This window comes from Zalophus californianus, chromosome 6 (genome assembly GCF_009762305.2).
Source record: "Zalophus californianus isolate mZalCal1 chromosome 6, mZalCal1.pri.v2, whole genome shotgun sequence".
NCBI classification, from domain to species: Eukaryota; Metazoa; Chordata; class Mammalia; order Carnivora; family Otariidae; genus Zalophus; species Zalophus californianus.
Genome location: NC_045600.1, coordinates 127,584,393 through 127,611,574, shown reverse-complemented (window position 1 = coordinate 127,611,574; position 27,182 = coordinate 127,584,393). Strand labels below are relative to the sequence as shown.

General features: G+C 39.2%; 2 protein-coding genes across 8 annotated transcripts in view; one reads left to right on the top strand and one right to left on the bottom strand.

Annotated features, from left to right (window-relative positions):
- Nucleotides 1-1,649: 1,649 nt before the first annotated feature.
- Nucleotides 1,650-20,898, bottom strand: LINS1 (lines homolog 1). 7 transcript variants are annotated; one of them, XM_027572512.2, is made up of 8 exons: nucleotides 20,771-20,898; nucleotides 9,220-9,720; nucleotides 8,766-8,855; nucleotides 7,771-7,912; nucleotides 5,862-6,452; nucleotides 4,505-4,676; nucleotides 2,962-3,175; nucleotides 2,484-2,626 (listed from the first exon to the last, which is right to left on the bottom strand). In XM_027572512.2, the coding sequence occupies exons 2-8, from the start codon at nucleotides 9,640-9,642 to the stop codon at nucleotides 2,618-2,620; spliced, it is 1,641 nt and encodes a 546-aa protein (XP_027428313.2). In that variant the 5' UTR covers nucleotides 9,643-9,720; nucleotides 20,771-20,898; the 3' UTR covers nucleotides 2,484-2,617. The 7 variants fall into 7 exon arrangements, with proteins under 7 accessions (XP_027428305.2, XP_027428308.2, XP_027428307.2 ...); XM_027572504.2 differs by lacking the exon at nucleotides 2,962-3,175 and having other exon boundaries at nucleotides 1,650-2,626; XM_027572507.2 differs by lacking the exon at nucleotides 2,962-3,175 and having other exon boundaries at nucleotides 1,650-2,626; nucleotides 9,220-9,593; nucleotides 20,771-20,868.
- Nucleotides 20,899-21,137: 239 nt separating this feature from the next.
- Nucleotides 21,138-27,182, top strand: part of ASB7 (ankyrin repeat and SOCS box containing 7) — a 48,826-nt gene continuing 42,781 nt past the window's right edge. Inside the window, exons 1-2 of the mRNA XM_027572445.2 lie at nucleotides 21,138-21,688; nucleotides 21,852-21,946. The gene's annotated coding sequence lies outside the window, so the exon portion shown is untranslated. The remainder of the gene's footprint in view (nucleotides 21,689-21,851; nucleotides 21,947-27,182) is intronic.

Here is a 27,182-nt window from a genome sequence, read left to right as displayed (position 1 = left end):
TGGCTTTTAAGGCATTCAACGTGTACGTACCCTTAGAAGCATAAAGAATCACGTTTGTTTTTTTGCTTTTCTGAAAAGAACTTATTTTCACACACACACACACACACACACAATCTCTGTACCTAGTTAAAAACAAATAAATAAAAAAGTAAAAGAAGATATATAATGAGAAGTCAAATCTTTTACTTTAGATCTGTTTCTCAAGGTAACCACTGTTAGGACTCTCATATATTCTTATATAAATATTTTATAAACACAGGAAAGCATATATAAATGTGTAAGTGTATTACACTGCTCCCTTCTTTTCTTAAACAAATGGGAGGCCCATATATTCACTTTTGTTTTTTACTGCAGATGTAAACATGGATACAGCTCATTCTCTCCACAAGTATACAGTATTCTATCGAGTATATATATTATCTTATTTAACCAGATAAAATTTATCTTTTGCTTTTGCAAAGTGCCTCAAATACCCCTGAATACACCTTCTTTAATGTGTTTCTTAAATTATGTAGAAACTGCCCCAGTGTATACCAACTCTGTTACCAAACTTTTTGACCTCTGCATTTCTACTACCATTAGCATCTCATTGCTATCTTACGTAGGAATTCTCTATTTAGTTCCGCTGATCTTTCCATTTCTACCTGAATGAGTACTGACCTGTTTTGATTACCACAGTCTTACTGCCTCCTCTCAAAAAGAATGCAGAATATAATTATTCATATCACAATTTATTTCTATTTATTTTTATTATTTTTTTAAGTAGGCTCCATGCCCAGTATGGAGCCCAATGTGGGGCCTGAACTCATGACCTGAGATCAAGACCTGAGCTGAGATCAAGAGTCAGACACTTAACTGACTGAGCCACCCAGGCGCCCTTCACAACAATTTTAAATAGGAAAACTATCTACTGATTAAAGATTTGCTTTAAAGAACAGACTCATGTTCACAGAATAGACCATACACATACAAATACAGAGAGCTAATCTCCTCTCTTAAAAAAAACCTGCTAAGATTTTAAGTTTTTTACATATCCCATTACAAGTAAATACCTCAGAGGGAAATAATAAGTACACTGAGTTAGTGTCCCTCCTAAAATTTACATCTACCCAGAACCCGTGAACGTGACTTTATTTGGAGGTAGGGTCTTTGCTGATGTAATCAAGTTAGGATGAGGTCACACTGGATGAGAGTGGATGTTAATCCAATGACTGGTGTCTACAGGAGGGAAATTGGATACAGACACACAGGGAAAACCTCACGTGACAACAGAGGAAGAGACTGGACTGACACAGCTCCAAGTTATAGAACACCATGGAGTGCCAGCAGTCACCAGAAGATAGGAAGAGTCGGGGAAGGATTCTTCCCCAGCAACTTGAGAGAAAGCATGGCCCAGCTGACACTTTGATTACGGACTCCAGAATGACAAGAGAATAAATTTCCCTTGTTTTAAGCCGCCAAGTTTGTGATAATTTGTTAACAGCAGCCCTAGCAAACTAATAGACTATCCATCTCAGATTTGTGTTAAGTCTGAACCACTGTAAATTTCAAGTGACATAAAACCGTATCAGGTGACTTGTCATTTGAGGTATCTCTGTCAGTCACTAGGCTACTCTGAAAAGGCAAAAAGATAGACTTGATTTAGAAAATGCTTTTGAGGGTATTTATTTATTTTTACAATTATCTCATTAAGGCACAATTTATATCACGCCATGTCACGCCTGGAAATAAAATGCTACTGTTTCACAAAGTGTTCATACTCTCGTTATATATTGCCTCAATATGTTTTAACAACTTCAAAAGTGCCGTGGCATTATACGGGAAAAGATTTTTCTTCTGCAGACGGTAAATGGCACCTTGTAGCTCTTCAAAGCACTTCAGTGTTGTGTAAGATATTCCCACTTCGGAGAAGTTATCTGGGACTCTATCACAATCAACAGAGAAGGGATTATTAGACTGTTTTGGAACCAGAGGCCTTGATTGAGGCTCTAGGCGAAGTTGTTTTTTATCCATACTTGTTCCAACTGGGTCCTGAGATTTCTTCATTGCTTCCTGGTGTAAAGATGTTTGTTTACTGTTTGCTGAGTGCTGGTCTGTGTCTTCTGCTTCAGAATCATCAGAGCTGTCATAATTTACCAGATTTTGAGAAGCTCGTAGGGGAGGCAGACTATCAGCCTGGAGTGTGGCATGGGTCTCCTTGGAAATCACAAGATGGCTCAGAGATCCAGAAGAAACATTAGAAGCCCAAGAGATCGAAGCATGAGCACTTCTGGGAATACCAGGAGCAGCGGAAGGGCTAAGTTCTGTTTGGTTCCTGCTTCCGTCTTGGACAAGTGAGGAGCCACAACCAGAAATATTTATGCTATCTTTAGATTCAGTTACGTCAAAATACTTGCAAATCGTGAAAAAATGAGTCCAATCTTTTTGCAGTAATTTTAAATATCTAACAAAATATTCAAGGAAACAGGTTTCCGATGAAATCAAAAAGTCAAGAAGAACTGAAGAATCAAATCCTATGTTTTTCAGTAAGAATAAGAAAATACAGTGTGGATTATAACCATACTCATGTGTGTGATGGTTCCACATTTCTTTTTCTTGGGTCGAGCTTTCAGTAGCTTTACGTTGTCTGAAAATCAAGGTAACAGAGACCCGAGATTAATGACTGTTTACAAAAATAACATTTTTCAAAAATAACAGTTTTAACTGATATAATTCACATACCACAAATTCACCTAGCAGATTATTTTATACGCATTATTTTAAGAGAAAAAAATTCAAAACAATTTCTTCCTCTACAAACTCCATGTAAATCTAACTCAATAAATAAAATCCACAGACTTCGGTAGTTCTAGTTACTGTCTGCCGAACAAAAGTCCTCTATCCTCCTGTCTCTTGACATCAGAGTTCCCTCATTCCTACAGGTAACTGATTACATGGGGTAAGATGGGGCTGGAGACTGACCTCCTTCCTTTCCTTCCACGTTCTCCTCCAGGGGTGGGCACGGGACCTAGACTGACCAGTCAGCGCTTCATGCTTCTGGCTACAATGACTGTTTTCAACGTGAATCTGTGACCCCAGCGGGCCAATCAGATTCCCCCACCCTGGGACTCTTGCTGGAGATATTAAAGATGATACTGTAAGGCTGCTGTAAGCCAGGCACTGCTGGAAGCCCCGCCTGAGAATGAATTCAGAGTTGCAAAATACAGGAAAAGAGCAATGATCAACGACATGATTGAATCCCTGTATATACAGTGTATATACAGTGATCTCTGATGCCAACAAGCCCCTTGGAATGAATTTCTGTGAGCTAATAAATGCCTTTTTTGTTTGTTTATTTTTATTTTATTTATTTTTTGCTTAGACTAGTCTGTGTTGGTTTCTATCCTTTACAACCAATCTTAACTAAAAAAGTTACATTAAAAAAAATACAAATGGCATGAGCACATGCCTCTCTGGACACACTGAAGTGAAGAAAGTTAAGAGATTTAATTCAGAGGCTTCCTCTTCCCTGAGCAGTAAGGAGTCAGCTCTGAGTACAACTAAGATCTATTCTAATCGGATAACAGGCATGCGCATTTTCAGACTGAATTTGTATCTCACCGTTTGGGAGCCTAATTCAAATCACATGCAGGCATTTTGTGTTCTTGATTAGAACCTTTTGAAAATTGGCTGCAAACACTTAAGAGTCTGAAAGCAGCCACTGCATAGGGCCATAACACAAGTACGACCTGGAAGCACCGCACTGCGCCGTTGGGCATTAGTAAGAAAGTCCTTCCTCTGACGCCAAGAAAGAAATGGAAATCAAGCAAATACTTGAGGGTTTTAATAAAACCGAGCAGAAACAGTGTAAAAGGTCATCAGTTACGAGCTTCATAACCATTTACAGATATTTGCCACAGGATGATATGACCCCATGTACAGCTGCTTTAATAAAGCAGGAACAGGCTCAGCACGCCAATGTCTTCAGTAACACAGCTTCATGACCAACCTCAGAGACCCGCCTCAAGTTGCTATCAGCCCCCATGCAACCATATAATAAAATGAAAATATTGAGCTGCTGCTTTGGTTACTGACAAGGCTGAGGTTACCTTTAAAAAGGCAAAAATCACCACACTGAAGCTCATGATGGAAAAGTTAGGTGACAAGCATTTTAAAACATCCATTAAATGAAGGTTTGGACAACGGTACGAGCTTGCTCCTGCTTGCAAAGGTAAAACAGATGAAGCTAAACCAGAACCCGTGCTTTCTAGCCCCCTCCAGTCTAGTTCTACTCCCCCAGGTCTGCCTACCCAGCCAAGTTTTCATAATGAGAACTCAAGTGTAATCTCATTTTCATGTAGGGCAGGGTTAAAGGAATTGGAACTTACAAGGAAACCACAAGATTGTTAGGGATTTTTCTTTTCCCCTTAATGATGGAAAGTAAACAGTATGTCCAGCACATTATTAAAAATGTTTTCTGCTTTGCTGGCACGTAGTTAGAAAAATTACTTTAAAATATACTAGCCTGGTCAACTTTAGGTAGATGCCCAGTGATGCTTTGGCAGCCTCCAGCATGTCATCATCTTGTTCTATGAAGACCTTGGAGATCCACTCACATGGATTGTGTGACTGAAGGGAGGGCTGAAGGTGAGGCTTTAAGAAGGTCAGTAACTCACACATGAAACTCTGTAAATCAACTTCAACAAATGCAAATTTCAAAGAGTGGGCAACTGCTTATGAATACATTAATATCTTATTATAATTTTATATATAGGCATCTCAAGTACTCCAACATGGATTATCATAATTCACACTTTCAAAAAGCCTGTGAGTTAGGGAATCTCTCTACTTTGCAAATTCGGAAAATGAATGTCAGAGGATACAATTAAAATGTATCCTCTTGAGTGAGTGAATATCATCTATTCACTGCAAGTACCAGATAACTATTTTGGAGAAACTAGAGTTACATGAATTCTTGCTAAAAGTATATAAATAAATGAATAAGTAGGAGGCAAAAGACATCACTTCACTGGATGCCACAGCTGTCTGTTACCAGAGGCAACAGTGCAACCAAGCAAAATCATTTTGCCTTTAAAATAACAGGAAATTTTTTTTTGTTTAAGTATTAAAAGAAAGCACTACTGTTAAGCATAAAAACCAAAAAAGGTTTTGGGGAGTTTTAACTGTAATGTAAAACTCTGAATTATAGAACATATGCCACCTAGTGTTTTAAATTATAACCGCACAGAATGATATCTAGTGTGCAATAATTACAAGGTAAATGACATTCAAAGCAATTCAGGGAAGTAGCTGCTTACAATTCAAACCTTTCACTAAAACTCTATGCCGCATGTTTAGAGAAGTCTACTATTCCTTTTTAGCAGATGAAATGGAGGACATGTCTTCCCCAAAACCTAAATTGAATATCCTACTTTAAACAGTTGTCTTTGGACTGAGTTAAGATCCTGGACATTATATGCAACAATTTCTTAACCAATGTAACTTCTCACATGTTAGTTTTAATTCACTTTCTAGTTATTGATAATCTATGTTACCCAATTTTATGAAGGAAAATACGAATGAAATACTACAAATTTCTGAACTGAACTGACTTATATCACTTGCTTTGAGGTGCTCAATAGCACCTCTTTGTTTTTAACCTTAGTCATTAATTAGGCCATACAAATTCAGTTTAGCCCACAAAATGTTGACATGTTTCTTGTGTAATTCTAATTTTTCTTTTTTAAAAGAAAATGTAATAAATTATAACATGTAGATTTAATTAGTGGAGTTACAGTCCTGAGATTTGAAAATTATGAATTACTTTATATCAGTAAACAATTACTCATTACTTTGTACACAAAAGGAGTTCAGAGAATTACCTTTCATTTCATGTGCTGAAGCACAACTTTGAAACTTGATTTCTACGGATTTAATGATAAGTAGGCTTGCTGCTCTGAGAATAACATGATCTGGACCAGGGACATGCTCACATGTAGGTTGAATTTCATCTCCACCAAAGCAGGGAGGTTTTCCATGGACAGACAACGTCCTCAATAAGCCCAAATCCACAGCTCGCAAAACAGCATCAGCTAAAGCCAAAATATCTACATCTAAATGCTGATCTGGTGGCATTACGACAGGGCTAGATCCCCGAAAAAGGTCTTCACCCACTTTCCAGAGAAGGCACTTCTTGATGAATATGATGAACTTCCTTTTGACAAAAGCCTGAACAGGCCAGGTAATAATGTCTAGCACACAAGAAGGTTTCAAAAATAAAATCCTCTGGCAAGTGAAATGTAGCTTCAGATGGATTCTGGAAGCTATAAGAAGTTCAAGTAATTCCAGGGAACATATCAAGCTGTTTATTATTTTAGATGTATCTTGACAGCTTTCAAAATGCTGAGAAAATAACGAACTGTAAAAAACTTCAAAAATAGTGTCAAAAGGAGTCAAGAACTGCTTTAAAATTTCTGCAATGATAAAAACAGTAATTATAAACAAGAGGAAAAGTGAAGGCTTCTTGAAACACAATTTACAATTCAATTTTTATAAATATTATCACTTTACAAGATGAAAAAATGGATGTGGACTGTTTAATGTGAACAAATGGAGATACACAAAATAACAGCTAATAAGACGTTAATGTGAACAAATGAGGATACACAAAATAACAGCTAATATATAATACACACACACACACACACACACACACACACAATAGAGTATTACTCAGCCATGAAAAAGAATGAAATCTTGCCATTTGCAATGACACGGATGGAGCTCAAGTATGTTATGCTAAGTGAAATAAGTCGGTCAGAGAAAGACAAATACTATGATTTCACTCATATGTGGAATTTAAGAAACAAAACAGATGAACATGGAGGGGGGAAAAAAGAGGCAAACCAAAAAACAGACTCTCTTTTTTTTGTAAAGATCTTATTTATTTATTTGGCAGAGAGGGAGAGAGAGAGCACAAACAGGCAGAGCGACAGGCAGAGGGAGAGGGAGAGGCAGGCTCTCAGCTGAGCAGAGAGCCAGACGTGGGACCTGATCCCAGGACCCAGGGATCATGACCCGAGCCGAAGGCAGACACTTAACTGACTGAGCCACCCATGTACCCCCCAGAAAACAGACTCTTAACTACAGAGAACAAACTGATGGTTGCTGGAGGGGAGGTGGGCGGGGGGGATGGGTTAAATGGGTGATGGAGATTAAGGAGGACACTTGTGATGAGGACTGGGTGTTATCTGTAAGTGATCAATCACTAAATTCTACTCCTGAAATCAATATTACACTATTTTTTAACTAGAATTTAAATAAAAACTTGAAACAAGCAGAAGAATAACAGCTAATAACCACAGTTAATTATCCATTTTACAAATATCAAAAGGGACATATAATAGCTTTAATTTTTGCCTAATAATTATAGTCTTCAAAAAATTTGGAGTGAGATCCTTTAGTTTTTCGTACTTCAGGACAGATCAGATGCTATAAAGTAAGTTTTAATCTTCATTATAAACATAATGTTCCGGGGCGCCTGGGCAGCTCAGTTGCTAAGCGTCTGCCTTCAGCTCAGGTCATGATCCCGGGGTCCTGGGATGGAGCCCCGCATCAGGCTCCCTGCTCGCTGGGAAGCCTGCTTCTCCCCCTCCCACCCACCCCTGCTTGTGTTCCCTCTCTCGCTGTATCTCTCTCTGTCAAATAAATAAATAACATCTTAAAAAAAAAAGAAACATAATGTTCCTTGGGAGCAAAAGAATGACATTTATCGGGAACCATAATTTGTACCTGTTTTTTGTGAACATGTATCTTTAAAGATTTCTTTTATTATAACAGTAAGCGTCCAGAGGCAGTATACTGCTTTCTCATTTTCAGGGTATTCAGAAAGATTTTTTTGGCAAAAAGCAATCCAGGAATTACTAAATGTTATCTACAAGTGAGAAAACAAAAAGTAGCAAGTTATAATAGAAAATTTTCTTTACAATTGCAAATTACCTATTATATACAATACAGCTATAACATTGTTTACTCCCTTGCCAAAAAAAAAAAAAGTCTAGTATTTGGTAAAACAAGAAAGACACAAATATCCTAATATTCTTTAAGTAAAAAAATTCAATGTGCCATAGGAATAAAGGCTCAACAGGGAACATGAAAATATTAGCAGTCATTATTTCTAGGTGGTGGAATGATGTGTGATTTTTATTTTGTTCTTTATACTTTCTCTCATTTCCCAAATTTTCCACTACTAAGGCCACCATTTTGTATTTAGAAAAAAGTTACTTTGAGAAAGGAATAAGTAATTATAGCTTAAATAAATCGGTAGATGCTTACATTTATTAACTAATTCAGAGATAAGAGAAAAATCTGAGGCTCAATTTGTTTGTATTTTTTTCATCATGCTGAGGACCATTCTTAAAATTTATTTATATTGAACCTGTAAAAACGGTCTTGGTCTCCAGCAGAGGCTCCTAAATCTTTTTCTGGAGAAAGGGAAGCAGGCCTACCTGCTCCTTTGAGAAACTGAAGAAGTTATAGACTGACGTGAAACCCATCCTTCGGGTGAAGAATCTGATTTATAATGACTTATGACATATTTAAGACTCTAATCTTTGATACAAGTCACTATTACGTTACTACTCCACTCTTACACTTTTATGGATTTATACGTTATTAAAAGAGCAAACATTTTATTGATACAAACACTTGAAGGGTAAATCGAATGCCAAAGAACAATTTTAAAGAAACTATGAAAGAAAATAGCATAACTTGATTACTTATCTTACCTTTTCTCTCAATTGGAAATACAGAAGTAGTGCAAGGCACTTTGCAGCCATGTGAGATAACAATTTATCCGAGTTTTGGAACATACAGGTCTACGGGAAAGCAAATAAATTTACCCACTATTACTGAATGTTTTTAAACTTTTAAAAAATTTTTTAATTGTTATGTTAATCACCATACATTACATCATTAGTTTCTGACGTAGTGTTCCATGATTCATTGTTTGTGCATAACACCCAGTGCTCCACGCAGAACGTGCCCTCTTTAATACCCATCACCAGGCTAACCCATCCCCCCACCCCCCTCCCCTCTAGAACCCTCAGTTTGTTTTTCAGAGTCCATCGTCTCTCATGGTTGGTCTGTTTTTAAAACTTTTGTTTTAAAAAATCTAGATCTAAAGAAAAAACCCCAAAACAACAACAGCAAAAAAAACCCCATAAAAAACAAATGGCTTACTAATTTAGAATCGATGTCAGATGATTTTAAAAGAATTTTAATTATATCTCTGTATTTCTCCTTTGCACGGAAGTCAGTTTCAACAGACAATATTCTGGTTATCATCACTTTGATTACTGTTAACTGAAGGAGCATTACTTCCCGGGCACTGCATATCGGCGAGTGTTTCTTCAAACACACAGGCACTACAGAAATGGTAGCCAAATTGGCAGAGGATGGCTGATGCTTGTCCTGGACACCATGGGGGTCTGGGCATTCTGAAGAGGGGGCTGTAGAGCAATCTTGATCCAAAGATGATGGGTTGAGATAAAAGATGTAATCATGGTTCTCATTTTCAAGTGTGGCTCCCAGAAGTACCTTCCTGTATAATTGTTCTAAAACGTCAAAGAAAGCTTTCATTGGGACTGCCAAAATATATCTCATGAGAAAGCTGACAACTCCAAACTGTAAATATTAATCTCAGAAATGCAACAAATCTGTAAGATGTTTCTTCGGGAAAACCTAAAACAGGAACGGTAATTTTAAAATTAGCGTCATATACATCATATTACAGGGGAAAGGCATCTGTTTTCTCTTAATCATTTAGCCCTCTCAAGTTAAATAAAGGTAATACTGACTGCTTAATTTCTAAAATGGAAAACTGGTAATAAGAACATTATCTTAAGACTGTAAAAATGAAATGGATGCTTTCCATACAGATTGAAGACCATAAATTTATTTTTAATTTTATCAGAGCAGAAACTTTACCTTTCCTCTAACATTTCTCAATGGGCCATGAGGGCCTCTCAATCTTGGCACTACTGACATTAGGGGCTGGATAATTTTGTTGTGGGGGAGCTGGCCTGTGCACCGCAGGAAGTTTAGCAGCATTCCTGGCCTCTGCCCGCCAGATGCCAGGAGTACCTCCTTTGGGGGGGGTGGGGGGCATAACCATGCAGGCTGACACCCACAGGGCCACCTCCAATTAATTAACCTTCACCTTCAACTTACAGATAAAAACCTAGTTAGATCGCTGTGTGGTCAAACTACTGTGATTATTGATGATTAATTCACAACTTAAAATTAAATAATAGGAAGATCCTTAGCCTGGACTTTCAACATTAAATAAAAAATGAAAAATGCCAAGAAAAAGACAAAATGTTAAGCGAAAATAATCCAAACGTGAGCATACTGTCCTTGTAGCTGGATACAACTTTAGACACGCCCGCTGTCCCGGGACAGACTCTGACAAGATAGAGACCAGCAAGAAATGAGGAGAAGACAAAGGACTTTTAGGGTCAGACGTGGCTTATAAAGCAAGGAATATGGACAATCATTGATAGATGAGTATTAGAGGAAATATTATGGGTAATACAAGTATTAATGTAGTTACTAAAGAGCAAGTGTGGCTGGGAGAAATTTAAGACTTTGGCAGAAGCTAGAGATTACTGAATATCCTTCCAATGAAATGCAGAGCCTCTGGGAATTATATGATCCTTTGGGGCTCAGGCCTTTCATTGCCTTTGAGCTATTTCACACCTTTGTAAATTTGTTGATTGCTGATGGCAATGCAAATAATTCTTGTCTATAGACATGCAAATAATTGTCTGGTGGAGGGTCAACCCTCCTCTCAGCGGGAAAAGCCAGGTTTGCTTCTATTTGTAAACTCAGTTCAACATTCCTTTACTCCCTATAAATTCATGGTTCTTTAACTTTTCCTTTAAAACGGTTGTGACATCTGCCTAGTTCTTTCATTAGTTAATGAGTTAAATAAAATTGCTGATACAAGTTCATTTTGTATGGGTCATGACTTTGTCCTTTCCCAATTTATCCTTTAATAAAGTCCAAGGACTTTCCCCATCTACTCCGGCCCATTTATAAATGCCCAGTCCATCTTTAACCTTGGTCCTCACTAGAGGAATCCTAGGAGGGCTGTCACTTACATTGGGTCTCACTTCTACAGGATGGCCCACTGATCTGCCCCTGGTCTTTACCTTTCCCCTCCCTCTCCACTGGTTTCTTCCCCCTTGCTTAGCTTCTAAGGAATTTCAATTCCGGATCACCCCCACAGGACAAAACTGCCTTGTTTTCGTCCTATAGTGTAAAAATAAGTTTTAAGAAACCTATAGATGGTAACTTAAAGTTAAGAATCAAACTTTCTCTGGTAAAGTTTCTCTGAATCCTCTTTTGAAACTGTGGTGAACATCCCACATGATTTGGAAACATAACTAATTATCGGGAGCCTTGTTCCATCTGATAGTGTTCAATGTTATCTGTTACCTGAACACTGTGCTCCCAGAAAGCAAGAATGATTAATGTTCCAAGAAACGGCTCACCATATTCCCAGATAGGCCTCACCTCTACGCTTCCACATTGATTCCCCTTGTTTCACAAACCCCCACATTTCCTCCTTCTTCTTTGAGAGGTGTCCCATTAATGAACATTCTACCTGTTGCAATAGCCTGAATAAAATCATCTTAATTGGTGAATTTTATCTGCCACAAACAGAAACTAGCTTTCATATTCTACTTCAGGGTCCACTTCCACTGTATTTATTTCACTTTATATTTTGGTTATAACAGTAACATTTTTTCCCAATAAAACTATTGACATCTTTTATTGAAGTTGATATAAACTATTACGTTTTTATATGTCAAATATTCTGTGACAATAGATTATTTTAGGTTTTAACTAATATCACATGCACAAGTCTATTATAATTTTTAGCTGCAAATGGAATTCTTTTTATTTCAATTCCATGGCAGTAACAATACTTCCATTAAGGAGCACCTGGGTGGCTCAGTCAGTTGGGCGTCCGACTCTTGGTATTTGCTCAGGTCATGACCTCAGGGTTGTGGGATCAAGCCCAGGGCTCCACACTTGGCACGGAGTTTGCTTGGGATTCTCTCCCTCTGTCCCTCCCCCTGTGCTTCCTGTCAAATAAATAAATAAATCTTAAAAAAAAAACAAAAAACACTTTCAATAATATTTCTATAAATCTTAAGCCCTTAAATTTTTCCATGAATGAGAATAAGATTGTGGGTATTCAACAATTTTTGACCTATAAAAAGGGCCATTTCAAATGGTTCAAACATTTCAGCATGCAAGACTAAAGTGAATACCAGTAAATAAATAGATACATAGATAAGCAAGTAAGCAAGCAAGCATTTCAGGGGGGAAATGGGCCATTTTCTATCATCGTAGGACCCAGGTTCTTTGATAAGAGTGGTTGTGAGTAATCAGATTGAAAAGCATCAGCTGGGGCCCACAAATGCCAGGCAGGTATAGGGTGCCAAGGACAGGCTGCCCCAAAATGTGCCACTCTGGCACATTGATTATTTTAAAGTTACTTCAGAGAGAGCCTGTGCAGGAAGGACACTCAGACCCTCCTCTGTCCCCCTGAAAACAGGAAATAAATCTCCCACGCAAGAGGTATCCTCCCAGTATCAGGAGATAGAGACAACCTGATCTCCACAGATAGGAAATTTAGAGCCAGCAAAGCTGTATAAACAACCTTTTTTAATTTTTACTAATTTACTAGCACAATCCAAATTCTCTTAAGAATTCCTTACTAATTAAAGCACGCAAAGTTAAGTTTTCTCTGCCCTGTCAATTCCTCACAGATTTATTTTCTCTTTGTCTAAAAAGCATAAAAACTGCCCATCTCGGTCATTTCTTTAGGTGTTAACTGTCATTCCTGGGCCTCTTGCACATGTAATAAAACTGGTTTTTTTTGTTGTTGTTTTTTTTCTGTTAATCCATCTCATATAGATTTAAGTCTTAGTCTAGCTGGAAGACCTTGAAAGGTAGAGGAAGAATTTTTCCCTCCCTTCACAGGTACCAAATAGGTACCAGATAGGTACCAGATAGGTGCTAGGCTGGTTACCTCATTACAGTATCTTTTAAAATATTGATTTTGGCCAAAGAAATCTACATTGAAACAAATGTCTGTGGGTAGCCTATTGAGAACTGTAGCTTTTTTTTTTTTTTAAAGGAATTAAAGTATTAAAGGAAAAGACAAATGCTGAAAAAATGAACTAGGGTATTTGACCAACCAGACCTTTTTTTCCTGAAGTGTCTGTTACAAGGGTAGTAGATCTCAAGCTCTTTTCCATGATGGTCTGGAGGAAGGTGTACCTCTCAGACAAGTTTTTAAACCAGCTATACTGGATATATGGGAGAGATCTGTCTAGCCTGAAAAGGAAACAAATATTATGGAAGGTCTAACTAGGATAAAAAACGGGTAGCATTTGGGGCGCCTGGGTGGCTCAGGTCATGATCCCAGGGTCCTGGGATTGAGCCCCGCATCGGGCTCCCTGCTCAGTGGGAAGCCTGCTTCTCCCTCTCCCACTCCCCTTGCTTGTGTTCCCTCTCTCGCTGTGTCTCTCTCTGTCAAATAAATAAATCTTAAAAAAAAAAAAGAAACGGGTAGCGTTTTCAAAGAGATTTTTTTTCAGAAAATACCTCTTGGCAGAGGAGAATGAATACTAGGTGGTCAAAAGGGGTACCCAATACAACATAAAATTTACCTCAAGTCTCTCTTTTACTGTTTAAGTACTATAAATGATTTGAATTGTGTATTCTATTCCTAAGAAAAGCATACGTGTCTTAATATAAAAGTAATATATTCCCACTCATCTTCACACAAAGTCGATGCTTCAGGAATAAGAACTGCTAAAGTTTAGGGGCACCTGGGTGGCTCAGATGCTTAAGCGTCTGCCTTAGGCTCAGGTCATGATCGCGGGGTCCTGGGATCAAGCCCCTCCTCACGCTCCCAGCTCAGCAGGGAGTCGGCTTGGCCCTCTGCCCCTCCCCCAACTCGCGTGTGCGCGCGCACACATACACAGAGGCAAGCACGCGCTCTCTCTCAAATAAATAAAATCTAAAAAAAAGAAAAAGAAAAAGAACTGCTAAAATTTATTGAGTGCCTACTATGTACCAGACACCGTTCTAAGTGAGTAATAGCTTCACAACAACTTTATGAGGTGGATAATTATCATACCTATTTTACAAATAAGGAAATTAAGGCGAGGAGAGATTAAGTTACAGAGGTAGTTAAGTGGCAGAGCCAGGATCTGAACCCACAAAGTCTAATATCAAAGCTTGTGGTCCTCCTCAAATTTCCTCTGATGCTCTAAGTCTCAGGAAAATGGATGAATACTGAACTTCTAACCAGCTTCCTAAGTGAAAGTAGTAACTCACACAGTCTAATTTTTAACAGTTTCTAGATTTTCTCCCACAGTACTGTAAATCAGAATACCCATTTTTCACATGCTGCACAACATCTAAACTCAAGGCAATTACTATACAACTTCCTAATGCAAACCAAGATCAATTTTTTTCAAAAGACACTCAGCAACCAAAGGTTAAAACATTAATCAGGCCATCCCATTTGATTGAATTTTTATATTAAATTACTTTTAGAAGCTACATCAAACCCTGGATGAAAAGCCAAAATATCCACAGATCATATTTTGATTATCAGCCCACCAACAGTTTAAAGGCAGTATAAATATGACTAAGACCTTGGTTTTACTTAACTTAAAATAATTTCAACCTTTTACAAAAATTAACTCAAAATGCCTCATGGGCTTAAAACTTAAAATAAGATTTTAGGAAAAAAAGAAAAAAGCAGGAGAAAAATCTTTAGGATTCAAGGCTAGGCAAAAAGTTCTTAATCTTTGCCCCCAAAGCAGTCTCTAAAAAGTAAAAATTGATAAACCAGAGCTCAACAAAATTAAAAACTTTTGCTCTGTGAAGGACCCTATAATGAGCATGAAAAGACAAGTTATAGACTGAGAGAAGATATTTGTTATTCACATAATCAAAGGGTTAGTATCTACAATATATAAAGGATTCTCAAAACTCAGTATTTCAAAAATAGTAATAATTAGAAAATGGGCAAGAGACATGAACAGACCTTTCTCTGAAGAGGATAATACAGATGGCAAAAAAGTGCACAAAAAAGATGTTCAATCACATTAGCCACTGGGGAAATGTAAATTAAAATCACAGTAAATACTATTATCACTATAATGGAAATAAAAAATAGTGGCACCAAATTCTGGAGAGGATATGGAGAACCAGACTATTCTTACGTTGCTGGTGAGATTATAAAATGGTATAGTCACTCTGGAAAACAGTCTGGTAGTTTCTTTAAAAAACTAAACATACTCTTAACCATATGTTCCAGCAATTGCACTCCTTGGTATTTACTCAAAGGAGCTGAAAACTTATGTCAACATAAAAACCTGCACACAGATATACAGAGCAGCTTTATTCACAGTTTCCAAAATTTGGAAGCAGTGAAGATGTCCTTCAGTGGATGATAAACTGTGGTACAATGGAATATTTATTCAGTGCTAAAAAGGAAGAGCTATTGAGCCATGAAAAGACATGAAGGAAACTTAAATGTATAGTACTAAGTAAAAAAAGCCAATCAGAAAAGGCTATATACTATATGATTCCAACTATATGACATTCTGGAAAAGGTAAAACTATAGAGACAATAAAAAAGATCAGTGGTTGCTAGAAAGGGATGAATAGATGAAGCACAGATTTTTAGGGCAGTGAAAAGACTCTGTATGATCCTATAATGGTGGATATATATCATTGTATGTTTGTCCTAACTCAGAGAATGTGCACCAACCAGAGTGAACCCTAGCATGAACTATGGACTTTGGGCGATAATGATAATGTAGGTTCATCAACTGTAACAAATGTTACCACTCTGGTGGGGGGATGTTGATAACACAGGGGAGGGCTATGCATGTGTGAGGGGCAGGAGGTATATATACAGGAAATTTCTATACTTTCTGATCAATTTTACAATGAACCTAAAACTGCTCTAAAAAATAAAATCTTTAAAGCAAAATAAGAAACTAAATATGCAACTACTGTATGACCTAGTAATTACATACCTGGGCAGTTATTCCAGTAAAATGAAGACTTATAGTCACACAAAAACCTGCATATGAGAGCTCACAGCAGGTTCATCCGTAATAGCAAAAAACGAGATAACCCAGATGTCCTTCAATGCATGAATGGTATACTACACAGCAGTAAGGAAAGAACTATTGATGCATGCCGTAATTTGGATAGTTCTTAGGGGATTATGCTAAGAGAAAAGCCAATCTCAGAAGGTTGCATATTGTGTGGTTCCATTCTTGAAATGACAAAATAGAGAGATGGAGAAGAGATTAGTGGTTGCCAGAGGTTAGGGAGCCCCCCCCTGGAACTTGGTGGGTAGGGTTATAAAGGCCAATATAAGGGTTCCTTGTGATCATGGAACTGGTGAAGGCAACACTAACCAACATATGTGATAAAAATTGCATAGAACTAAATATACACACAGATAAATGAACAGAAGTAAAAACAGGAAATCTGAACGGGATCAGTGGATTATACTAATCCTGGTTGTGATATTGTACGATAATTGTGAAAGATGCTACCATTGGAGAAAACTAGTCAAAGGGTACACAAGATCTCTCTGTATTATTTCTTACAACTGCATGTGAATCTATAATTTCTGAAAATTAACAATTCAATTAAAAATATAATAATTTCAGGGGTGCCTGGGTGGCTCAGTCGATTAAGCAACTGACTCTTGATTTCAGCTCAGGTCATGATCTCAGGGTTGCGAGATCAGGACTGTGAGATCATCAGGTTGTGATCAAGCCATGGTGGGCTCCATGCTCAGCAGGGAGTCTGCTTGTCCCTCTCCCTCTGTTCTTCCCCCTGCTTGCACTCTATCTCTAAAATAAAAAAATAAAATCTTTTAAAAAATATACAATAATTACAGCTATAGATATCAGCCTTCTAATCCCAAGTGTTAATATGCATAGAATTTCATTAATATCAACTAAATATATATGTAAACGTATTGGGACTTTGATTTTAAAAATTCCTAGACAGAAAACTGAGCAGAATGGTATTTTAAAATGTTAAAAAATATTTTCTTAAAAAATATTCCTAAGTAATAACTAGGTAGAAATTTTAAGCTCATGATCTATTTATTCATTAGAAGGCATTCTACCATCACCCAATTTCAAAATTATTAAAAAACAAATTGCTAGTAATTTAATCCTTCTTTTATGCAGATAACAATAATAAAAAAGATGCCACTATCTCTTTTACGAGATTTTCTTTAAATAACCCATATATTGAAAATTCAGAAAAATAATTACTTCCATGGTCAATGTTACAATGAAAAAATGCTTTCCTTTATATGAAAAGCTACTACAGTTTGCCAATCGGCTAGGAAAATCAAAATTGGGCTTTGGCTTAAGGCAACAGTAGGTTCAAATCTGATCATAGCCCAACTGGTCACTTAACGTATATTGCCCCGTTAATGAAGATGCTGTGATTCTAAAGGCAGAAATAAATAATAAATAAATAAACAAGTAAATAAATAAATAAGTAGTACTATATCCAACTAAAAAGCTTCTGCACAGCTGAATAAATCATCAACAAAATAAAAAGAAAACCTATGGAATAGAAAAAATAATGTTCACAAACCATACATCTGATAAGGAATTAATACCCAAAACATATAAAGAACTCATACAACTCAAAACAAAAAACCACAAATAATCCAAATGGGCACAGGAGCTAAATAGACCTTATTCCAAAGAAGATATATGAAAGGCCAACAAGGTACATGAAAAGATGCTCAACATCACCACTCATTAGGAAGATGCAAATTAAAACTACAATGAGATATCACCTCACACCTGTTAAAGAGTCACCATCATCAAAAAGAGACAACAAATGCTGGAAAGATGTGGAGAAAAGGGAATCCTTGTGCACCATTTGTGGCAATGTAAATTCCTGCAGCCACTATGGAAAGCAATATGGAGGAGCCTTAAAAAATTAATAGAACTACCATATGATACGGCAATTCCACTTCTGAGGTTATATCCAAAAGAATCAAAAACGCTAACCTGAAAACACATCTGCACCCCCATGTTCCTAACAGCATTATTTATAATAACCAAGACATGGAAGCGACCTAAGTGGATAAAAAAGGTGTGGTATGTATAAACGATGGAATATTATTCAGCCATAAAAAATGAGGAAATCATTCCATTTGTAACAACATGGATGGACCTTGAGGACATTATGCTAAGTTAAATTAGTCAGAAAAAGACAAATACTGTATGATCTCACTTATATGTGGGAATCTAAATAAACAAAAAACAAACCCAAACTCATAGCAAAAGAGATCAAACTTGTGGTTATCAAAGGCAGAGGGTGGGGTGGTGGCGGAACTGGAGGAAGGTGGCCAAGAGGTACAGACTTCCAACTATAAGTTAAATAAGGTACAACACGATGACTATTGCTGACCCAGCTGTAGGATACACAGGAAAGCTGCTAAGAGAGTAAATCCTAAGAGTTTTCACAAGAAAAAAAATTTTTCCCCTTTTTCTTCTTTCATTGCTTTTTATTATGTCTATAGAAGATATATGTTAGCTGAACCTACTGTGGCAATCATTTCACAATAAATGTAAATCAAACCATCATGCTGTATGCCTTAAACTGATACAGTGACGTGTATCAATTATTTCTCAATAAAATCAGGGGGAAAAATGTTGGGATCTTTAAGTGTTCAATCTTCCATATCCTCTCTCTTCTTAGAGCAATTTCATGGACTCTCTGTGTCTTCAATTACTATCTCCATGTTGTTTTCTTCTACCTCTCAGTTTATGGTGACTGTATCTCCTAGGCACCCAAGCTAGAAATCTGGACATCTTTCTGGACCCTTCCTCAGCCCACTTCTCTCCACCCTCACTGGTACTACTGCAGTACACCACTTCTACCCCAGACAACCAACAGATTTCTTGCTAAATGGTTGTTTCTTAGCCCACCCTACACCCACTTTCTTCTGAAAAACCTCTTCACTCTCTTTAGGATAAAGTCCAACCCCCTGGACACAGCTTAGCAAGTCCTTCAAGATCTGCTTCTTGGAATTCCCTCATCAATCTGCCCCACAAACTAAGCTACAGGCTTTCTCTAAAGTCCTCAGAAACTGTGCACTTTAAGGGTTCCAAAGCTTTGCTTGGCATTCTTTCTAAGCCACATTCAACCTTCTCCCTCCCACTCTCAACCTTTAATTTGAAAACCTGCAGTCCCAGGGAAGCCTTTTACATATCCAACTCAGGATTAGGGGGCCCTGCCAAGTGCTCCTTCAGCCTATACTACAGTATTTATCTCACTGCATTGCCTATAATTATTTTCTAGTTTGGTTTCCCCACACTTTGACTATGAGCTTCCCTGGGCAGGACTGAGTTGTTTGCTTACATAGGTCAATAGGTAGCTCATGAGGAAAGCACCAAAACATGTATTCTTGAATGAGTGATAGTGTAAAAGAAAACATCAGGGGGCAAATTGAAAGTGTCTGCAGTGACCCCCATCTGACACACAACATCTTAACATATCTCATTACATAAAAGCAATTGATACATCAAATTACTTCCTTTACATAATTGAGTAGGCCATTCCATGTGGACATTGGTGGTAGCCAAATGTCTGGTGTATTGGATGACTCAGTTTAAAATAATGGCAGCACTTTTTGGATTACTATAATAGCCTTCCACGTTTGCAGTAACCCTGCTCCAGCTAGTCTTTTCCATTGAGCAGCCGGCCAGTGATCTTTTCAAAACATAAATACGATATTGTAACTTCTCTACTACCATGTCTTACAAGGTCCTGCAAAGGTCTGCCACCTGTCCCAACATCCCCAATCTTAATACCAATCATTCTCCCTCTTACTCACTCTGCTTGATACGCTGGTCTCCTTTCTTGCAGTTTCTGTTAAACAGCAAAGGTCATTCCAGCACCAGAGGCTTTGCACTTGTTGATTCTACCTGCTTGCAAAATTCTTCCCTCCTCCTCCCCTCCCCCCATACCCCAGATCTCGCCTTGGTTGGTTCCTCCTCATTCACATCGCTGCTCAAATGTCACTTCCTCAGAGACCTTTCCTGACTACCTATCTAAAACAGCCAACACGTCCTAGTCAAGCTCGATCCTTATTCTCCTTGACTTTCTTTATATAACCTAACCCTACGTGATAATTTTATCTGTCTCCCCTGTTAAAGCGAAAGCTCCACGAGGACAAGTGATTGCATCTACCTTGTTCACTGTTGTCTCCCTAACGGCTAGAACAGTGCCCGGCCAATAAACACTTGCTAAATGAATACACGCACTCAATAAGCTTGTCCATCTCGCGTATTTTCCATTCTCCTTTCCCCCTCATTGTCAGAAATCCGTGAGGGTCGCTGTCCTTGCAGGAAAGCTCTTGAAGCGTAACCGCCATCCCAAAAAGAGTCCTCTTTTCCTCACCGGGAGAGGCAGGCCCAGCCTGGTAGCAGCTAATGGGGCCTCAGGGACCGAAAGATGAGCCACGGACCCGGCACCCTCGTCTTAAGAGCGCCGAGAAGCTGCGGCACTTGGCGTCCCTTTCCTCGCTTCCTGGGGACTGCCGCCTCCCCAACCTTAGACCCCTGAACTAGCCTCTCAGCCGGCCGCACACACGCCTTCCCCGCCGCCGAGCTCCGCTGCCACTCCTAGTTACCTGCCGGAGATCCGCCTTGGGAGACTCAGCCTTCTCGCCGCCATTCGAAAGAACAGGAGCACCTTCCGGGCCACCGTAGTTCGCGGAAAGCACACGCGGATCTCTCCTTCCGCATGCGCAGAGATCCCGTTCGGCGTACAGTGTCTCTTAGCAACCGCATTGAGTCCCTCCGCCAGGGGCGGAGCATCGGAAGCCACAGGGGGGAAGCCGAGGGGGAAGTGAGTGAGACCAATCGGAGACGAGTCCCAACCTCGACCGGCACGCCTCCTCTAACTGTCGCGAATGCGCAGACAGCTTTACGGCAGGCGAGGGGTGGGGGCTGCTGGGGGTAAGGAGGAGAGAAGGAAGCAACCAACCAACCAAGTCGCCCCCACCCCCCACCCCCACCCACCCCGGACCTGGTTTACGGCTCCGGGCTCAGGCTCCGATGCGGCCGCTGATTGGCTGCTGAAGGCTTGGTCCCATCCCAGTGACCCCAAAGTGCTGGAGGGAGGGGGCGGGGGTGGCCCAGTGCAAAGTGCATCCCGAAAACCCCCTGCCTGGAGCCCCCGCGGCTGGCACTTCGGACCCTGTATGACCCGGGACCTCGCTGCCCCGAGACCTGCTGTGTGCCCCCGTAGCCGGGAGCCTCCGGCCCGGAGCGCGGCAGCCCCTGCTCCGAGCCCTCAGACCAGGGCTGCCCCCCCACTCGAGCCGGGACTTCCTCCCTGCACCCCTGCCCCGAGGCTGCCCGGCGGTCAGGACCGTCGCCCCAGTTCTGCTCGACTGTCCGGATGCTCGCTGGGCTGGGGCCGTGAGGCACCGAGAAGGATCAGGAACACCCGTGTCCGGCCCTACCTGGAGTGTTTGTTCAATGGAGAAGTTGGTGAGTGTGGAGAAGGCTGAAAGGAGGAAGAGAAGCAGCAGCTGAGGAGACAGGTAAAGTCAGTTACCTCCCCCGAGGGGAAGGGGGCTGGCTGGGAGAGAGAATCACTGCTTCTTCCTGTCTGCCCTTACCACTCTTCCTTTGCTACCCCTTCCTCAGAGCCCCCTCCTCCTAGCCCCTGGGTCACTGCACCACTCACTGGTTTCTGCTTTCCAGGTTTGAGCTGGCTAGAGGAGACGAGAGAGCAGGGAGGGGTCAAGCCACCCACCAGAGAAGCAGCAGAGAGCCTCTGACCAGCATCCTCTATAAAGGTAATGAGCCAGACCTCCCCTCCCCCATTGTTTATTCCTGGCCCCTATCTCATTAAGCATTGCTTTATTTTCAGCGTAGTTACCTGGAAATGTAACTCTTTCCTGGTACCCAGTTTCCCAGCAAAACCAAACACTGCCTGTGCCTGATCCTTAAGATTTTAATTAATAACTTCTTTATCTCAGAAATGTATTTTCCCCTTTCTCTCTCTACGTTGTGTTTCCGTTTTCTGCATTATCTTTCCGTACACTGTACCATTTACCCTGCTCTGAGACTTTGAGACCTTTTTGTAGCTCCCCCCCCTTACTCTCATAGGAATTCCTCAATTCCTTGTTAATTGCTTGTTAATTCTGAATGACTCTGTTTTTTAATTAAACCACAATTTTCTGTTTTCCCCTTATGTCTTCCTATCACCTTCCTCTATCTCTATCAGAAAATCTTTTGAGTTAACTGACGAGGGTTTGGTAGAGGAAGGTACAGTAATGGCTGAAATTTGTGAGTTTTGGAGAATAATGTGACTTTGTTCTAGTGAAAAGTGAATCTGTGTAGCTCGATAGTGTGGATAGTTTGAAAGCAGTATTTGCCCTTGACCCACGTGAATATAATTAACTCATGTGGCTCTTATGTGTTATTGTGTGACAGATGTGGCTGGATTTTGAAACTGTTATAAAGATAAGTTATATTTGTTACACCTTTGATTTTCTAGAAGAACTTATAAAACTTTATACAATATTACATTAATCATTTGGCACTAAGAGTTTGCAAACACAGGAATGTTTTGGTGTGTTTAGAATCTAGGGTTTTGTTTTTGCACTCTTCATAGATAAGATTTTTCATTTCAAAACCCTTACAGATAATTTGTTAGATTGAAATTTAAGTATTTCCTTTATATCACATTTCTGCCGCTGTATTTTGTTGCCGCCTCTGAAAATGCACTAAAGGTAAGTTTAGAACACTCATGTAGTTCCTAAAGAGGGAATATGATCACGGAAATTATATAAGAGTTAATTCAGAAGTTAGTCAAGTGAATGACTTCTCTGCCATCCAATAATAGGGGTATAAAGTGACTGGGTAATCTCAGAGTTATTTTAATATCTCAGATTGTTTAGGGAATTTCAGGTACAAAGAAGTACTTAAAATAGCAGAAGTTGTTAGGAAATTTTTGATTTACTCTGTTCCACTGGACTTTCTGCCTTCTACAAAAATAAGTTAATGCCTTTCCTGATTCTTTTAATTGCGAAGACATTGCTAAAGATACTTTTAAGTGCTTTGAGGGTTTGCGTTTTCTTGAGACCTGGAACTGGACACCAAAGGGAGAGTGTATGCTACTGAATGAGACTGAAAATCAGTATCTAGCAGTGACTGTTCCCATGGTGAATATTTAGGGCAGCCTTTATATAGGGTCCACTTCATTTCAGTAAAAGCTAGGCAGAAGTCTATCAAGTTAAAGGCAAGTTTCTTTATTTAAATATGCAAATCACCAGAGAGATGCCTAATGATGACTTTAGGAATTTTTTTTTAAATGCTAACATATTTGAAGTACGTTTTTAAGGTAAAAATGAATTATGTGTTTTCTATTCAGGCCTTCTCACTTAAATATTTTTTCTACTTTAGATATAATTCTAGCGTGTTTTCATTTGCAAGGGGTGTTATCACCTGAGATGGTAAGAGAGCGGGTCTCTGGCAAGTCAAGCGTGGAAGATACAGGAAGGACCCTGCTTTCTCCTGGTTGCCAGCCAGATCATTCTCATTGCTTAAATAATATTTCATTGATCCCCTCTCTGCTTTTAACAGTTCTTCTAGGATTAGGGAATATATATATATACTTGTTGGCATCGGTTCCAGATATTAGCATGACTGAGAGCGTTTGGTCTAGGTTATGCTGAACGTTTAAAATGTTTAATTTGGGTAATTATTTACTAACATGGACAGTTAGATAGTTTATATTTTTCAACCCGGTAGTTAACTTTGTGTTAATTCTCTTGCCAGGTACATGGGTTTTTACAGAAAAAAAAAAAAAAGGTAAAGATCCTGATTTATTTGATAACCAAACATAGATTTGTAGTCACATAGGGAGGATAACTGATTTTAACTGAAGATCTTCAGTGATCCATTTTGAGGATGCTGTGGCTTCATACTTTTGTTTTTATACCTGAAGTGATACCATTCACAGTTGCTTAATATTATGCTATATATAATATCTATTTTTTTCACATTTAACTTTGGTAACATAGAAATTCATATGATTTGTAAAAAGTCTAAAGTCAGATAAAGTTTATATAAGCATACCTAATATCTGACTTAACAGCCTTTCATTTCATTCCCAACTGAAGACGCTCCCTAAGTGGAGAAAGATTGTCTCCTTTCTTGCAGACTTACTCAGTACTGACTTGAGGCTGCTAAGATGATCATGCCAGACAGGAGTTACTAAGATAACATTGACAAGACCTCCTTCTTTACAGTACTTGTGATTTAAGCCTTGAGTTGAGCCCGGATTAAGTGAGTTATACAATGTCCTCTCTTGCCTCCTCCACAGTCCATGAAAATGGTTGGTTTTTCTGCTAGAAAGGATGAGAATTGTAGATAAGTCGTGCATGATAATACATCCTTGTGTTACACGGAGGCCCAGCAATTTGGAGGAAATATGAATGCCCTTACTTGTTCTAGAACATAAACACCATGCTAACTATGTGGAGTGATACTAAAAAACACTTCTACTTTACTTTCCAGGCTCTTGATCATACAAATAGTGCTGGTCAGTGTAGACCTCAGCCGTGTGGCACTCTTTGGGCCTTGTGTTCCTGCAGCCATCTAGGACCCTTGAGCCAGTGGTATTTTTTTTTTTTCCCTCAGAGCCACTATCCTTGGAGTTGCTGATTTAATTTTCATACCAGCCTGTATCTCTGTTTGCTCTACAAAGAAAGGCTTATTTCCTTTTTTGAGTAGCAAGCTGTTATCTTGTTTCTAGTTTGTGTGAAATCTGAAAGCACGGTTCTAATTTGTATCACTTAATCCAAAAATGTGTGGACTTTTAGTGAAAAAAATATGCAAAAAGCCATTAGTGACTAATCATTTATTCCAAAGGAAACTGGGGACATGTGGCAGATCTGGTGAAAGTTTTATACAGTTTTAGACAGGTCTTAAATATATTTTGTTTTATAGTTATTTTACGCTTCACTCTGTTCTATGAATATAGACTTCTTTTAATTATGTGAAGCAAGAAATTTGGTTTCAACTTAATGCAGTTCACTTGGCATCTTTATGGAATTCAGTGGTAACATTTTAATTCCTAAATTTATAGTTTCTAGTATGATCAACAGTGTAAAAGCTCAGAGTCCTGGATGGTTTTCTTTTGACACCATGTAGAATAGAAAAAGATGGATTCGTAAAATTTAAACACACTATTCAACACACTGTCCCATTATCAACACACATTCCCCAAACAATCCCAACACACATTCCCCAAAATGATATACATTGGGGAAGTGCCTCCTTTTGATATGTAATTCTGAAGTCTTCCTTGTTTGTATGTTTTTTTCTCTTTTCTGACTGAAACCTGAAATGGAATTTCTAAGATTGCACCCTCCGAGTTTTAGTCATTCTGAGTCATTAATTTAAAACAACTCACATTTACATGTGTTTCTTTAGAAAATTGCCTCTGTGGCCATATTCTTTTATTTTATAGGTGACTTCCAGGAGCTCAGATTTTCGAACTTCCCCTTGAGGGGAAATAGACTTTTTTCCAATCTCATCTCTGGACTTCCTCTGTGATTCTCTTTTTTTTTTTTTTTTAAGGATTTTATTTATTTGACAGAAAGACAGGAAGAGAGGGAACACAAGCAGGGGGAGTGGGAGAGGGAGAAGCAGGCTTCCCGCGGAGCAGGGAGCCCGATGCGGGGCTCGATCCCAGGGGGATCATGACCTGAGCCGAAGGCAGATGCTTAACAACTGAGCCACCCAGGTGTCCTCTGTGATTTTTAATAGACACCTTTAGCACTGGATGGTGTATTTCCTTTTTCAGTTCAGTATTTTTAAAAAAATTTATTCACGTGTGGATAGCTAAATTCTGTTAAGTGCAAACTCGCATAACACCAAGATAAAATTTATTACTTGTCTCGTGCCTTGGACTGTTATAATGGCTAGTTTGGTAATAAGTCATTGCCCTTCGTAACTTAAGGGATACAGCTGACAGGAGTTATGTTTGCCTGGTCCGTGTGTCTGTTTTTTCTGGGGAGGATTGAGGCATGTGAAGTGTGCGTTTTTGGTTTAAACCTGTGGTTATTATTTATAGTGCTTAGTATTGTCAGAAAAGAGAAAAATGATCCTAATATTTCTAGGTGTATTTGATTTAAGTATGCAGAACTTTTTTTTTAAGATTTTATTTATTTGAGAGAAAGCAAGAGCGGAAGAGAGAGAACACAGGCGGAAAGAGGGGCAGAGGGAGAGGGAGAGGGAGATGCAGACTCCCTGCGGAGCAGGGAGCCTGACATGGGGCTCAGTCCCGGGACCCCAGGATCATGACCTGAGCTGAAGGCAGACGCTTAACCGACTGAGCCACCCAGGCGCCCCGAGAACTTTCTATTAAAGTTCTACCAAGAGGTAACACCAGTGGCCAAGGCTCAGCAGTGTGCCAAACACATGTCAGGCACTCAGTGGACTTTCATTTGTCTGACTGAAGGAGTCCATACAGCATTATCACAAGTTACTGTGGTGTGTGCACCTTTCTTGTTGAGAGAAATAGTCACTTCATCTTTTAACACAGGTTTTTCTTGATATTAATAAATTAATACCATTTCATAAATTCTCCTCCACCCCCACCTTGCATGTCCTCCTCCACACATACCCCCTCTGCCTCCATGGAAGTGACCGTGGGTAGATGGAAGACAGCAAGAACAAGGATTCTCGAAGGCCTGAAGCCATGCAGGGCCATCTCCACTTCTCTTGGGAGGCAGGGGTTACCAAGGACACCGTTGGAAATAAGGCATCCAGTGGTGTTGGTTTTTGAAATGTAGATGCAGCTCATGTAGAACATAATCACGAGTTCTTTTGTGGAAAATGCTGGAGGCTCATCATTGGAGACCTCAGTTTGCCTTTTTTAAACAGATTTTTTATCTTAGTATAGTTTTGGGTTTATAGAAAAATGTGCACAGATAGTACAAAATGTCCACATAGTCCACACCCAGTTTCTGGTAATATCTTCTATTAATAGATGCATTTGTCACAGTTAATGAACCAACA

Coding starts and splice junctions, on each gene's coding strand:
- LINS1 (XM_027572504.2), bottom strand. CDS start 9,642: ATGAGATATATTTTGGCAGTCCCAATGAAAGCTTTCTTTGACGTTTTA. Junction 8,856..9,219: donor CTGACATCGATTCTAAATTA/GTAAGCCATTTG, acceptor GCTTTCCCGTAG/ACCTGTATGTTCCAAAACTC. Junction 6,453..7,770: donor TACATGTTCACAAAAAACAG/GTACAAATTATG, acceptor TTATCATTGCAG/AAATTTTAAAGCAGTTCTTG.